Genomic DNA, 15,744 nt, shown 5'->3' with positions numbered 1-15,744 from the left:
TAACCCCCTTAAAGCATTCAAGCAGTTAAACAAAGCTAAAAGCGTTCCTTCTTGTTTTAACAGTCTAAATGATTAAAGAGGGGACTAGCTTATTCCCTTGTTTCTTCTTCTTTCCCATCATTACATTGACAGCAACATTTATTATAATCAAGGTCGTTTTTATACATTCCACACATGGTACACTGGTCACAGGTGCATTGTTAACAATGATTTCTAAGTTCTTGACACGAATCATTCTCGTATTCTTTACATTCTAAAGGTTTATATATTCCATTTTGTGATGTTGTGCCCCCCTTGTGTCACACTAGAGCATAAACTGGGAAAACAGTGGGGCATTCATCGATTTTTATATATGCCCAGCTCCCAAAAGTCGCATTTGGGAAGAGACTTATTAGAACAATTGAATGCAATAATTAAGTTTGAAAAGGGAGAGATTACTCTGGAGGTAAATGAACAACAATATATCCAAATAATGAGTTTATCCCTAACTCGTGTCCTTACAGGAGGAGGAATCAGCAAAGAAGTTATGAACCAGGTATACCTCGGGGTTTGGGCCACTGAGACACCCAGGAAAGTGAAAAATGCTCCACCTGTTGAGGTCAAACTTATGGAAGGACGGCAGCTGGTAAGTATTAAACAGTATCCCTTGAGGAAAGAGGACAGGGAAGGAATTCGGCCTATAATAGAGAAATTTTTACAAAAGGGATTACTAAAAGAGTGTGAATCTGATTTTAATATTCCCATATTACCTGTCTGTAAACCCGAAGGGTCCTGCCGAGTGGTCCAAGACCTCCGGGCTATAAATAAGATCACCGAAGATCTCTATCCAGTAGTGGCGAACCCATATACCTTATTAACTACACTGATGCCCAAGCTCACCTGGTTTACTGGTTTAGATTTGAGGGATGCTTTCTTTTGCCTCCCTCTCCACAAAGCCAGCCAGAAAATATTTGCATTCGAGTGGGAAAATCCCAAAAGTGGACGAAAAACCCAACTTACCTGGACAGTGTTGCAACAAGGATTTAAAACCAGCCCTACTATATTTGGCAACCAGCTTGCCAAAGATTTAGAGTCCTGGGAAACTCCATCTGAGGAAGTGTCCTGGATTCAGCAGTAGCAGTCATGTTTCTCCTTTGTGGTAGCTGGTGCAGTGCTGTGTTTTGACTTCCAGCCTGGGAACAATGTTGGTGAAACCGGTGGTATCGTATTCTCTTCCCTTGTTATTTTCTCTTATCATTGGCTGAAGTATAAATATGGGGAAGCCTGGCAGATGGACTATATCACACTGCCGACAACCCGCCAAGGCAAGCGCCATGTGCTTACCATGGTGGAAGCAACCACCGGGTGGCTGGAAACATACGCTGTGCCCCATGCCACTGCCCGGAACACCATCCTGGGTCTTGAGAAACAGATTTTGTGGCGACACGGCACCCCAGAGAGAATTGAGTCAGACAATGGGACTCATTTCCGGAATAACCTTATAGATATTTGGGCCAAAGAGCATGGCATTGAGTGGGTATATCACATCCCCTACCATGCACCAGCCTCTGGGAAAATCGAACGGTACAATGGGCTGTTAAAAACTACACTGAGAGCAATGGGTGGGGGAACTTCCAAGCATTGGGATACACACTTAGCAAAGGCCACCTGGTTGGTCCACACCAGAGGATCTGCCAACAGGGCCGGCCCAGCCCAGTCAGAACTTTTACATATTGTAAAGGGGGACAAAATTCCCATGGTGCATATGAAGAATTTGCTGGGGAAGACAATCTGGGTTATTCCTGCTTCAGGTAAAGGCAAACCCACTCGCGGGATTGCTTTTGCTCAGGGACCAGGATATACTTGGTGGGTAATGCGGGAAGATGGGGAAGTCCGAGGTATACCTCAAGGGGATTTGATTTTATGGGAAAACAGCCAGTGAACTCAACTGTATGCTGTTGCCTGCTGTGTAATACTTTTATAGCCCATCAACTAGATGTCTTCAGGTCACCAGCGACTGGCCCTGACTTCCCTCCAACCATCATCCCAACGGAGAATGAACTTTGATAGAACGGGATGAGTTCCACAGTAAAGGAACGACCAGCATCACCAGGCAACGATGCAATAGTGCACACAGCCTTTCCTGCCCTGAAAGATTGTTACAAGGGATGGAACCTGACATCATGGATCGAATGGACTCGGCGGCATTATAGGGATTGGTCCATGCACTAAGAAAATGATCTTTTTCTCTTGGTCTGTATGTATATGGATGTATATTTGTGGGAGAGCGATGGTGTATTGAAAATGTGGGATCTGAGCATGACGTGGATGGTATGGAATAAGGGGTGGATAATGTCCTGGGTTCAGCAGTAACAGTCATGTTTCTCCTTTGTGGTAGCTGGTGCAGTGCTGTGTTTTGACTTCCAGCCTGGGAACAATGTTGGTGAAACCGGTGGTATCGTATTCTCTTCCCTTGTTATTTTCTCTTATCATTGGCTGAAGTATAAATATGGGGAAGCCTGGCAGATGGACTATATCACACTGCCGACAACCCGCCAAGGCAAGCGCCATGTGCTTACCATGGTGGAAGCAACCACCGGGTGGCTGGAAACATACGCTGTGCCCCATGCCACTGCCCGGAACACCATCCTGGGTCTTGAGAAACAGATTTTGTGGCGACACGGCACCCCAGAGAGAATTGAGTCAGACAATGGGACTCATTTCCGGAATAACCTTATAGATATTTGGGCCAAAGAGCATGGCATTGAGTGGGTATATCACATCCCCTACCATGCACCAGCCTCTGGGAAAATCGAACGGTACAATGGGCTGTTAAAAACTACACTGAGAGCAATGGGTGGGGGAACTTCCAAGCATTGGGATACACACTTAGCAAAGGCCACCTGGTTGGTCCACACCAGAGGATCTGCCAACAGGGCCGGCCCAGCCCAGTCAGAACTTTTACATATTGTAAAGGGGGACAAAATTCCCATGGTGCATATGAAGAATTTGCTGGGGAAGACAATCTGGGTTATTCCTGCTTCAGGTAAAGGCAAACCCACTCGCGGGATTGCTTTTGCTCAGGGACCAGGATATACTTGGTGGGTAATGCGGGAAGATGGGGAAGTCCGAGGTATACCTCAAGGGGATTTGATTTTATGGGAAAACAGCCAGTGAACTCAACTGTATGCTGTTGCCTGCTGTGTAATACTTTTATAGCCCATCAACTAGATGTCTTCAGGTCACCAGCGACTGGCCCTGACTTCCCTCCAACCATCATCCCAACGGAGAATGAACTTTGATAGAACGGGATGAGTTCCACAGTAAAGGAACGACCAGCATCACCAGGCAACGATGCAATAGTGCACACAGCCTTTCCTGCCCTGAAAGATTGTTACAAGGGATGGAACCTGACATCATGGATCGAATGGACTCGGCGGCATTATAGGGATTGGTCCATGCACTAAGAAAATGATCTTTTTCTCTTGGTCTGTATGTATATGGATGTATATTTGTGGGAGAGCGATGGTGTATTGAAAATGTGGGATCTGAGCATGACGTGGATGGTATGGAATAAGGGGTGGATAATGTCCTGGGTTCAGCAGTAACAGTCATGTTTCTCCTTTGTGGTAGCTGGTGCAGTGCTGTGTTTTGACTTCCAGCCTGGGAACAATGTTGGTGAAGCCGATGTTTTCGGTTGTTGCTAAGTGATGTTTACCCTGACCAAGGACTTTGTGAGGCTCATGCTCTGCCAGGGAGGAGGGGAAGCTGTGAGGAAGCAGAGACAGGGTGCCTGACCCAGGCTAGCCAAGGAGGTATTCCATACCACAGCACGTCATGTCTGGGGTGGGGGGTAACTGGGAGTTACCCGGAAGGACACGGGCTTCCGGGTGGGACTCGTTTCTTGGCCGGTGGTATCGTATTCTCTTCCCTTGTTATTTTCTCTTATCATTGTTGTAGTTGGTAGTAGCAGTGGTGATTTGTGTTGTACATTGGTTGCTGGACTGTTCTTGTCTCGACCCGTAGGAGTTGCACCCTTTCGATCCTCCTCCCCGTTCCTCTGGGAGCGGGGAAGGGGAGACCCCCGGTGGGGGGGGGGGGGCTCGGTTGTTGTAGGTCAGCCCGCCACCACTCACTGGGAGTGAGTGAACAAGTTGCCTGACTGGGTTTAAACCACGACAGGAAGGAAAACTTCTACAGTACGTGGATGACATCTTAATTGCAACTAAAAAGAGAGACGCTTGTATAACCTCGACCGTAAGTCTATTGAATTTTTTGGGACTCCAAGGATATAGGGTCTCCCAGAGAAAGGTCCAAATAGTGCAGCGCCAAGTAATCTACCTGGGCTATGAAATAAGTGCCGGACAAAGAACCTTGGGACAGGCCCGGAAAGAGGCAACATGCCAAACTCCGAGGCCACAGACAGTGAAAGAATTACAAACCTTCCTGGGGATGACTGGGTGGTGCCGCTTATGGATTTATAATTATGGACTGCTTGTCAGACCCCTATACGCATTGACAACTACAGACCAGAAACACCTTAAATGGGACAGAGAAACCATACGATCCTTTGAATTGTTAAAGAAGGCCTCGATGTCGGCCCCAGCCTTAGGACTCCCAGATGTGAGTAAGCCATTTCTCCTCTTCTCTCACGAAAAGCAGGGGATTGCACTGGGAATACTAGCACAGGATTTAGGTCCATATCGCCAGGCGGTTGCCTATTTCTCCAAACGATTGGATGCGACTGCAAAGGGCTGGCCTGGATGCCTACTAGCAATCGCAGCCGTAGTATTAAACATCCAAGAGGCCTGAAAATTTACTCTAGGCCAGAGAATAACTGTATTGGTATCTCATACCATATCCGCAGTACTGGAAGTAAAAGGCAGGCACTGGCTCTCCCCACAAAGATTCCTGAAATACCAGGCCACCCTGGTAGAGCAAGATGATGTGGAAATTGTGGTCACTAACATTGTCAATCCAGCCTCTTTCCTCAGTGGAAACACAGGAGAACCGGTACACCATGACTGCCTAGAAACCATCAAAGCAACATATTCAAGCCACCCGGACCTGAAAGATAGTCCTATGGAGGACACAGTGAACGGGTTCACAGATGGAAGCAGCTACGTCTTAAGTGGCAAGAGACATGCTGGATATGCCGTTATCACCAGCCAGGCCGTAATAGAATCAGGACCTTTACCCATTAATACCTCGGCACAAAAGGCAGAAATAATTGCTCTGACCCACGCCTTGGAACTAGCCCAAGGCAAGGCTGTGAATATCTACACAGATTCAAAATACGCCTTTGGGGTCGTACATGCGCACGGAGCAATTTGGAAAGAGAGAGGACTATTGAACACACAGGGCAAGAACATTAAACATGCAGAAGAAATTTTGAAACTGCTGGAGGCAGTCCAACTCCCTGAAAAGGCGTCAATCATGCACATCAAAGCACACCAGAGAGTAAACTCGGAGTTGGAAAAGGGAAATGAGCTGGCGGGCAGAGAGGCAAAACAGGCAGCCAAGATGGAGGTAAAGGTGGAGGGAGCTTTAATCCCTGATGGACAAATTCTCCTAGAGGGTCAGCCAAAATATACCAAAGAAGATCTAAAGCTTATCACAGACCTGGAAGGATCATATAATCAGGAGGGGTGGGCTCTCACCCCACAAGGAAAATTAATTGTTCCCTCCTATTTAACATGGTCTTTGGTTAAGGAGGAACATAGAAAGGGGCACTGGGGAGCAGAGGCCCTATACAAGCACCTAATTAGACAAATTATAGCTAGAAATTTATACACCACTGTGAGACAAGTAACTCAACAATGTGATCTTTGCCTCCAGACTAATCCCAAGAATAACTCCAGACCTGAAATAGGCCAAATTGGGAAGGGCAATGGGTCTGGACAACAATGGCTAATTGACTTTACTGAACTCCCCAGAAAAGGGCGGTATCGATACTTATTGGTGCTAACTGATACCTTTTCAGGTTGGCCAGAGGCATTCCCTACCAGGACAGCCAAGGCTCGGGAGGTAGCTAGAATATTAATAAAAGAAATAATACCACGTTTTGGAGTTCCAGCAACTATATCCTCTGATAGAGGACCGCATTTTGTTTCAAAAATAATACAAAAAATTAGCCACCATCTAGGCATTGATTGGCAACTCCATACCCCATATCGCCCTCAGTCGAGTGGCCAAGTGGAAAAGATGAATCATTTAATTAAACAACAAATTGTAAAATTGGGACAAGAAACCAATTTGACTTGGCCTCAGTCCCTTCCTTTGTCTGTCCTGCGCATGCGAACTAAGCCGAGAGCAAAGGAAGGAATGAGCCCTTTCGAAATCTTGTATGGGCGACCCTATAAAATTCAGAAGGGAATGCCCACACAAGTAGGGGATGAAATAATGACCTCCTACATGGTGGCATTAGGAAAACAATTTAACAAAATCGGAAGACATGTGGTTGGGACTCAAAGTAGGGGTCTAAATGGGCTTGTACATAATATACAACCCGGGGACTATGTATATATAAAGTCTCTTACAGAAAAAACTTTGGAACCACAGTGGGAAGGACCATTCCAGGTACTCCTCACCTCCTTTATGGCAATCAAGATTAAAGAGCAGAGCGCCTGGATTCATCAAACTAGAGTGAAGAAAGCACCTAAGTCCCCATGGAGGGTCACACAAGTCCAAACAGGAAAACTTATTTTATCACGACGCTGATTGTGAGCCTAATAGGGAGACTTGGTGCTTGGGAAAATAACGGATTCATGCAATTACATGGTAAGATCGCAGAAGCCATGAATTGGTCCGACTGCTGGATCTGCTCATGCCTATACCCACAAATGCGGAGCGAGGTCATCCTGTGGTGGCCACTGTTTTTCCTAATTCCTCTATGATAATAACAGCCCTTAGTAACCAGTCCATATCCAAATACACTAACGGATCTGAAAGGAATCTAGCATGGTGAATACATCTAAGCCTATTATGGAATGAGACTGAAGGAGTGCCCTGTGTCCAGAGGTGCTACCTGGACACTGTCATAGCAAATAAGGGAGGAAATAAAACAGACAAGAGATGTGAGGAGGAATATTCTGTCGGAGCTTACCCTAATTGCACCTCTTACATGTCTTATGGAAGTACAAACGTGGAACAAAAACCAAACCCGAAGGAATTCCACAAATACTCCCAAAGGCTGGCCGGTTCCTGTAGGCCGAGGCTGGTACTGGATTTGTGGAATGTGGGGATATAAAGTACTACCCCTAGGATGGACCGGCCCATGTGCTATAGGTACCATAGTTCCCAACATTACCTCTGTGAAAAATCTAACCAGTTTACCCGGCTTATTACGAACCTATATGAAACCAGTAGCCTATTTGACAAGAGAAAAACGAATGACTCATCCGTTAGTGACAAAACCGACTAGCTTCCATAGCTTTGCAAGATGGTTTATCCCATGGTTAGGAGTGAGTGAATTAGAAAAGGCTCTAGTAAATATCTCGGCCACAATGGAAATTATCAATAATGCCACAGCTGATGTGCTCACGGCCCTGCAGAAAGAAATCTCTTCCCTAGAAAAGATGACATTCCAGAATAGGCTGGGATTAGATTTGCTTTTTGCCAAGGAAGGGGGTCTATGTACAGTTATTAATGAACATTGTTGCACATACATTAATCAAAATATGAGAATCGAGAAGGACTTGTCTCTAATTTGGGAAAAAAAAACAGAATTTTACATGAAGCGGCCCAAGACAACACGTCTTGGGGTTTCAGGGACCTGATGGAAAAAATGACTTCCTGGTTGCCGAATTTGGCACGGTTGAAACAGTTGCTTGTTACAATAATTGTTATTATAATTTTATTCACGGTTCTTTGTATAACAGTCTGATGCACCTTACATGCTGATGTAAGTCTGATGCTGTCACGATACAAGAGACTCTTACAGCGAATGGAGGAAAAATCAACTATGACGAGAACTTGAGTCTAATAGATATTTTGAGAAATGTTAGATAAGGAATTTCTATATAAGGTACCATATGTTAGCATTAGAAGGAGTAAAAGAATTTACTAACTTACTAGAAAAGGGGGGACTGAGATAGGGGAGTCCTAAGATTTAGAACTGGTTGCTGGTTGGGTAATTAGTTTGCATTGTTAATGCAATTAGTGATAATATACCTTAATCGCATTGTTAGTGCAACCTAAGGGTTAACAAAGTGCAGGACTTAACACTTATGAAAAGTTAGCTACATTTGTAACTCTTGAGATAAGATCAGCCAAACCAAGGGGAGACTGAGCCTGCGCAAAAGAAGAGAACAGGTGTAAGCCAGCTTTGTGGTTTGGACACGATCCAAGGAGTAACTGAGCCTGTGCAAGACCAAAAGGTTATTTGCGATGACGAAGAGGAGCTGCTAGCCTTCATCCCCACGACCCCCTACGACCACCACCAAAAAGCACTGCACATGCGCAGTGGGAGGAGTTTATGGAAATACTAATTATCATACAAAGCGGGAGGGGGGACAGGACGGACACGACAGGTTATAAATATGTATAGGCGATCTCATGAATATGTAACCACAATGCCATATATGTTTGGAGGACGGGCAGCTACGGCGCACACGACTTTGGTGGGATACCCCCGTGCCGCCCAGCGCTGAATAAACATACCTACTTTACAACTCTAATTGGCTGATTGGTTGTAAAGTCCTTTCTCCGCACGTCAGCGTCCCACCTCCAGAAACCGTCTTCCCCGGGCGCGGACCGGAGGATTTGCCCCCGCACTGGGACGAGTGATGGCCATAGCAGCAAATCCTCAGTTCACCCAGCGGGGCGAGGGCTGAGAAGTTTGGTGCGGGGTGTGAGAAAAATATAGGAGGTTTTGTTATGAGCGAGCTATAGGCAGAACAGAAAGTCTGTGAGGCACGGGGTTCCAGGGTGTGGGCCCCAGCCAAGGGAGTTTGTGGTCGGTGATAGGAACATCTGTATACAGATAAGGAGTTTTTATGTAACTGCAAGGCTTGAACGCATGCACCAGAAGCAAAGTTCAGAAGTTCATTCATGAGGAAGACTCGGAGCCTCCCTCCCCACGACCACCAGAGACCCTCCGAGAGCCGTCAGAGGGGAAGGTTTAGGGTTCGCGGAAAATGTAAATAATTTCTCAGAGGAAGGCTGGCATGGTCAGGAGGCGAAACCTAGAAAGATATATAAACTGTAAATGTCCGTTGAGCGGGTGTGCTCATCTGTCCGTGGATGATGCACCCAGCATGCTGTTAAAGGGCTCTTTGCTTCACAATTTCCGTCTGTAAAATTTTGATTGCTGAGCAGGTTTCTCACACAGAGTTTGGTGCCGCTGGATGTGAGGGGAGGGACGCCCCGCGCCGTACCCTGGCCAGGCTGCGCCCGCAGCGGGAGGTCCCGAATCCCGATCCGGGCGGGTCCTCTCAGGCAGCAGTCACCGCCCCACTCCCTCCCCAGAAGCTCCTGTGGTGCCCCGCGGCCCGGAAACGGAAGCGTGGCGGGGCCGGAGCCGGTGGGCAGTGAGCAGATGGCGGAGTGCGGGCCGGAGCACCCCGGCGGTAGGAGCGAGGCTGGGAGCCGGGCGGCGCTGAGCCGGCACGCGAAGAGCTTGGGGCTGCTCACCACCAAGTTCGTGTCGCTGTTGCAGGAGGCCAAGGATGGCGTACTCGACCTCAGGCTGGTGCGGGGAGGCCCAGGGGTGGGCTCGGCGGGACGGGCCCTGCGGCGGGGAAGCGGGCCCGAGGCACGGTTGCGTGTGTGGGGGGGGTCGAGACTCGGGGGTCTCCGGCGGTGCAGGCGTCCGTGTGCTGCAGTGGGAGCCTCGCTCGGCTCGTTCTGCTTTCTGTTCCTGCCCCACACCAAGATTCTGCTTGATCACCGACACCATAAAGATAATAGAATCAACCAGGTTGGAAAAGACCTTTAAGCTCATAAAGTCCAACCGTTCCCCAGCACTGCCCAGGCCACCACTAACCCATGGCACTGAGGGCCTTGTCTACACGATGTGTGAGCACTTCCAGGGACGGTGACTTCACTACTGCCCTGGGCAGCCTGTTCCAATGCCTGGGCAGCCTGTTCCAATGCCTGAGCACCCTTTGGGGAAGAAATTGTTCCTAATCTCCAGTCTAAACCTCCCCTGGTGCACCTTGCGGCTGTTTCATCTTGTCATAGAATCATCGAATAGTTAGGGTTGGAAAGGACCTTAAGATCATCAAGTTCCAACCCCCCTGCCATGGGCAGGGACACCTCACACTAAACCATATCACCCAAGGCCTCGTCCGACCTGGTCTTGTCCCATCCCTTGTTCCTTGGGAGCAGAGACCAGCCCCCTCCTGGCTCCATCCTCCTGTCAGGTAGTTGCAGAGAGCGATAAGGTTCCCTCCTGAGCCTTCCCTTCTCCAGACTAGGCTCCCTAGGTCCCTCATCATACTTGTGCTCCAGGACCTTCAGCTGCTCCATTGCCCTTCTCTGGCCCCACATCAGCACCTAAATGTCTCTCTTGTACTGAGGGGCCCAGAACTGGACACAGGATTTGAGGTGCAGCCTCATCAGTGCCCAGTACAGGGGGATTATCCAGACCTATAAAGCCTCCTAGAACTATAGAAACATACATACAACAACAACTATTTCTCCCTGCTGCACTCTGCCCACAGCAGGAAGGAGAATGGGGTCAGATTCACCCCTTCCCAAGGTTGTCCCTGCTTCCCTTAGGCTGCCCTGTGAATATGCCTTACTTCTGTGTTTTGAATCTCTTTACCTAAAAGAAGTAACTCTGTGGCAGGTACTGTACTTAAACCCAGACCTTTCCTCTAGGTGAAGTTCCTCTGCTGTGGATTATACAGATACCTCTTTATGTGGGTATGTGTGTGTCCTGGGTTCAGCAGTAGCAGTCATTTTCTCCTTAGTAGTTGGTGCAGTGCTGTGTTTTTGACTTTCAGCCTGGGAAAAGCACTGATAACACCGATGTTTTCAGTTGCTGCTCAGTAATGTTTACTCTGACCAAGGACTTTGTGAGCCTCATGCTCTGCCAGGGAGGAGGGGGGAAGCCGGGAGGAAGCAGAGACGGGACACCTGATCCAAGCTAACCAAAGAGGTATTCCATACCACAGCACGTCATGCCCAGTATATACACTGGGGGCAGTTACCCGGAAGGTCGAGATCACTGCTTGGGTCTCGGCCTGGGTATCGGTCAGCGGGTGGTGAGCGGTTGTATTCTCTTCCCTTGTTATTTCCCTTATCAGTATTATTATTGGTTGTCAGCTCGGCACCACTCACTGGGAGTGAGTGAACAAGTTACCTGACTGGGTTTAAACCACGACAGTTCTTTTTGGCGCCCAACGTGGGGCACGAGGGGTTGAGATAAGAACAGATCTGACTGGATTGATAGTCACTCGTCACAATGCTGATTTATTGGCTCTCAAGGTTTTTCCTCTTGATCTCACAGTTTCAGTATATCATATCTTACGTCCATCCGGTATTGGCTGTATTAGTGTTTTTCAAGTGTGGGGCTTGGGCTAAGGTTTTTATCCCATTGTACTTTATGGTAATGACTTGTAATACAATAGAATCATTGATCATGAAACTGATCTGGCTTATGTTCCCAGTGTGGTCACCACCTTTATACTTTGGGAGGTATATGATGGAGGTGCTTAGCAATTACACATCTTTTTTCTCCTTCTCAGGTGCTCAACCTGTGAAGGAGACATCCTTTTACCCTCCTAGTCGTCCCCCCAGACCATTTACATTTGAGAGTTTTGAATTTTTTGAATGGCCTTTTAATGCTGTTGAGACTTGTTTGCTGATGGTGATGGGAATCACCATGCTAACACGCATACAGAGTGTGTTTTGCCCACTACTGATTTCAAGAGTTAAGCAGATTCAGGTTTGGGTCTTGTCTGGGGTCAAACGACGATGTAGGAGGACCGAGAGATTTTCCCAGAGGCTGGACAGCCATGAGTGGCAGGGTGTGTGGGATAGTATGGGCAAGTATCTAGGTCAGTGGGCCCCTCCAGTATTTTGGAATTTCACTACCGAACAACTGCAAAATCCAGAAGAATTAGTAAAACACTTAAATGAGGTGTGTGGTCATTCTGGCCATACCAGAGATGGACAAATCACGGCAACGTGCTGGGGCTTGGCCTATGCTTACAGGGCCTTGTTCAACACTATCCAGCACCTTCAAAAGGAAAAGAATGTCGGCGGATTTGAGGGCAAAGTGACAGTCGCTACTCAAACTTTGGCTGCAATGAACTGCGCAGCTACCCCAGTGGCAAGTACAGCAGCTGCTCAAACTTCAACTGCAACAGACAGCGCGGTTACCCCAGCTCCAAGCACGGTAGCTACACCACCCCCAGCAACAAGTACAGTCGCTACTCAAACCACAGTGATAATCACTGCAGCCAAACCAGAGGACCAATTCGTACCAATATCAGTTGCCCCTGTACGCAAGAGAACAAGCAAAAAGGAGGCAAAAAGGGTGAAGCGAGATGAAGAACCAATGAATTCACCACCCGGTCCAGAATCTGATCAGGAGTCATCATCACATGACGAAGAAGAAGAAGAAGAGGTAACTTCTCGACCTCGGACCTCAACCGAGCTGCGGAATATGCGAAAAGATTTTACCCGTCAACCAGGGGAGCACATCATCACCTGGTTACTCCGATGCTGGGACAATGGGGCCGATGGTCACGAACTAGAAGGTACAGAAGCCAAGCAGCTGGGATCACTTGCTAGAGAAGGGGGAATTGACAAAGCAATTGCAAGAGAGAAAAAGTCCCTCAGCCTTTGGAGGAGGCTCTTGGCAGCTGTGAAAGAAAGGTTTCCGTACAAGGACGATGTTACGAGTCGTTCGGCCAAGTGGACTACTATAGACAAAGGCATCCAGTCTCTGAGGGAATCGGCCATCGTAGAGATGATCTATCACATCAAGCCGAATAACGGGGATACACCTATAGATCCAGATGAAGTTGAATGTACACACGACCCATGTGGCGAAAACTTACACGGAATGCACCGTCATCATATGCCCATTCATTGGCAACAGTGACCTGGAATGACATAGTACCACTAACAGTGGATGAAATGGTTCATAAACTCCGAGAGTTCGAAGACAATCTCACTCCTTCCATCATCTCAGCTGTGAAAAAACTGTCCCAGGACCTCGACAAATTGAGGGACGATGTATCTGATTTATCCAGCTCCTCACGTGTACCAACACACGTCTCAGCTATTAACAAAAGACGTCCTATTGTTCACTGTGTGGATCAGATGGCCTGGCACATCAGTCCCACAGAAGTATAAGGCTCTAGTAGATACCGGTGCACAGTGTACCCTGATGCCATCAAGCTGTCAAGGGGTGGAACCCATCTATATTTCTGGAGTAACAGGAGGATCCCAAGAGTTGACTGTGCTGGAGGCTGAAATCAGCCTGACTGGGAGGGAGTGGCAAAAGCACCCTATTGTGACTGGTCCAGAGGCTCCATGCATCCTCGGCATAGACTACCTCAAGAGAGGGTACTTCAAAGACCCAAAAGGGTACCGGTGGGCTTTTGGTATTGCTGCTTTGGAGACTGAGGAAATTGAGCAGCTGTCCACCTTGCCTGGTCTCTCAGAAGATCCCTCTGCTGTGGGGTTGCTGAAAGTTGAAGAACAACAAGTGCCAATTGCGACCACAACAGTGCACCGGCGGCAATATCGCACCAACCGAGACTCCCTGATTCCCATCCATCAGCTGATCCGTAGACTGGAGAGTCAGGGGGTGATCAGCAGGACCCGCTCACCCTTCAATAGCCCCATATGGCCAGTGCGAAAGTCTAATGGAGAATGGAGACTAACAGTAGACTATCGTGGCCTGAATGAAGTCACACCACCATTGAGTGCTGCCGTACCGGACATGCTAGAACTTCAGTATGAACTAGAGTCAAAGGCAGCCAAGTGGTATGCCACGATTGATATTGCCAATGCATTTTTCTCCATTCCTTTGGCAGCAGAGTGCAGGCCACAGTTTGCTTTTACTTGGAGGGGTGTCCAGTTCACTTGGAACCGACTGCCCCAGGGGTGGAAACACAGCCCTACCATTTGCCATGGACTGATCCAGACTGCACTGGAACAGGGGCAAGCTCCAGAACACCTGCAATACATTGATGACATTATTGTGTGGGGCGATACAGCGGAAGAAGTCTTTGAGAAAGGGAGGAAAATAATCCAAATCCTGCTGAAAGCCGGTTTTGCCATAAAACGGAGTAAGGTCAAGGGACCTGCACAGGAGATTCAATTTTTGGGAATAAAATGGCAAGATGGACGTAGACAGATCCCCACAGATGTGATCAACAAGATAACAGCAATGTCTCCACCAACTAATAAGAAAGAAACGCAAGCTTTCTTGGGTGCAGTGGGGTTCTGGAGAATGCACATCCCAAATTACAGTTCGATTGTAAGCCCTCTCTATCATGTGACCCGGAAGAAGAATGATTTTAAATGGGGCCCTGAGCAGCAACAAGCCTTTGAGCAAATTAAACGCGAGATAGTTCATGCAGTAGCCCTTGGACCAGTCCGGACCGGGCCAGATGTAAAAAATGTGCTGTACACTGCAGCTGGGGAGAACGGTCCTACCTGGAGCCTCTGGCAGAAAGCTCCAGGGGAGACTCGAGGTCGACCCCTCGGCTTTTGGAGTCGGGGATATAAAGGATCTGAGGCCAGCTATACCCCAACTGAGAAAGAGATACTGGCAGCCTATGAAGGGGTTCGAGCTGCTTCGGAAGTGATTGGCACTGAAGCACAGCTCCTCCTGGCACCCCGGCTGCCCGTGCTGGGCTGGATGTTCAAAGGCAGGGTCTCCTCTACACATCATGCAACTGATGCTACATGGAGTAAATGGGCTGCACTAATTACACAACGAACTCGAATAGGAAATCCCAGTCGTCCAGGCATTCTAGAAGTCATCATGGACTGGCCAGAGGGCAAAGATTTCGGAATGTCACCAGAGGAGGAGGTGGTGCGTGCTGAAGAGGCCCCACCATATAATAAACTGTCAGAAAGTGAAAAGCAGTATGCCTTGTTTACTGATGGCTCTTGCCGTATTGTGGGAAAGCATCGGAGATGGAAGGCAGCTGTATGGAGTCCTGGACGACAAGTTGCAGAAACTGCTGAAGGAGAGGGTGAATCGAGTCAATTTGCCGAGGTGAAAGCCATCCAGCTGGCCCTGGACATTGCTGAACGAGAAAAGTGGCCAGTACTTTATCTCTATACTGACTCATGGATGGTGGCAAATGCCCTGTGGGGGTGGTTGAAGCAATGGAAGCAGAGCAACTGGCAACGCAGAGGTAAACCCATCTGGGCTGCTGCACTGTGGAAAGATATTGCTGCCAGGGTGCAGAACCTGGTGGTGAAGGTACGTCATGTAGATGCCCATGTACCCAAGAGTCGGGCCACTGAGGAACACCAGAACAACCAACAAGTGGATAAAGCGGCTAAGATTGAAGTGGCTCAGATGGACTTAGATTGGCAACATAAAGGTGAATTATTTTTGGCCCGGTGGGCCCATGACACTTCAGGCCATCAGGGCAGAGATGCAACATATAGATGGGCCCGTGACCGAGGGGTGGACTTAACAATGGACACTATTGCCCAGGTTATTCATGAGTGTGAAACGTGTGCTGCAATTAAACAAGCCAAGCGGTTAAAGCCTCTTTGGTATGGAGGACGATGGTTGAAGTATAAATATGGGGAGGCCTGGCAGATTGACTATATCACACT

General features: G+C 48.1%; 1 protein-coding gene across 1 annotated transcript; it reads left to right on the top strand.

Annotated features, from left to right (window-relative positions):
- Window positions 1–526: 526 nt before the first annotated feature.
- On the top strand, window positions 527–9,738 carry LOC130599313 (uncharacterized; the record flags this gene model as incomplete). The annotated part of the gene is given in 3 exon segments (XM_057409682.1): window positions 527–625; window positions 4,162–5,508; window positions 9,311–9,738. Coding segments are annotated over 3 exon segments (1,874 nt in total), but the record flags the coding sequence as incomplete, so codon positions are not given.
- Window positions 9,739–15,744: the final 6,006 nt, after the last annotated feature.

This window comes from Pezoporus wallicus, unplaced genomic scaffold, assembly GCF_028554395.1.
Source record: "Pezoporus wallicus isolate ANWC-B61680 ecotype Strahan unplaced genomic scaffold, APGP_CSIRO_Pwel_v1 contig_13418, whole genome shotgun sequence".
Classification (NCBI taxonomy): Eukaryota; Metazoa; Chordata; class Aves; order Psittaciformes; family Psittacidae; genus Pezoporus; species Pezoporus wallicus.
The sequence above is the reverse complement of the archived record's forward strand: the minus strand, read 5'-3'. Positions and strand labels throughout refer to the sequence as shown.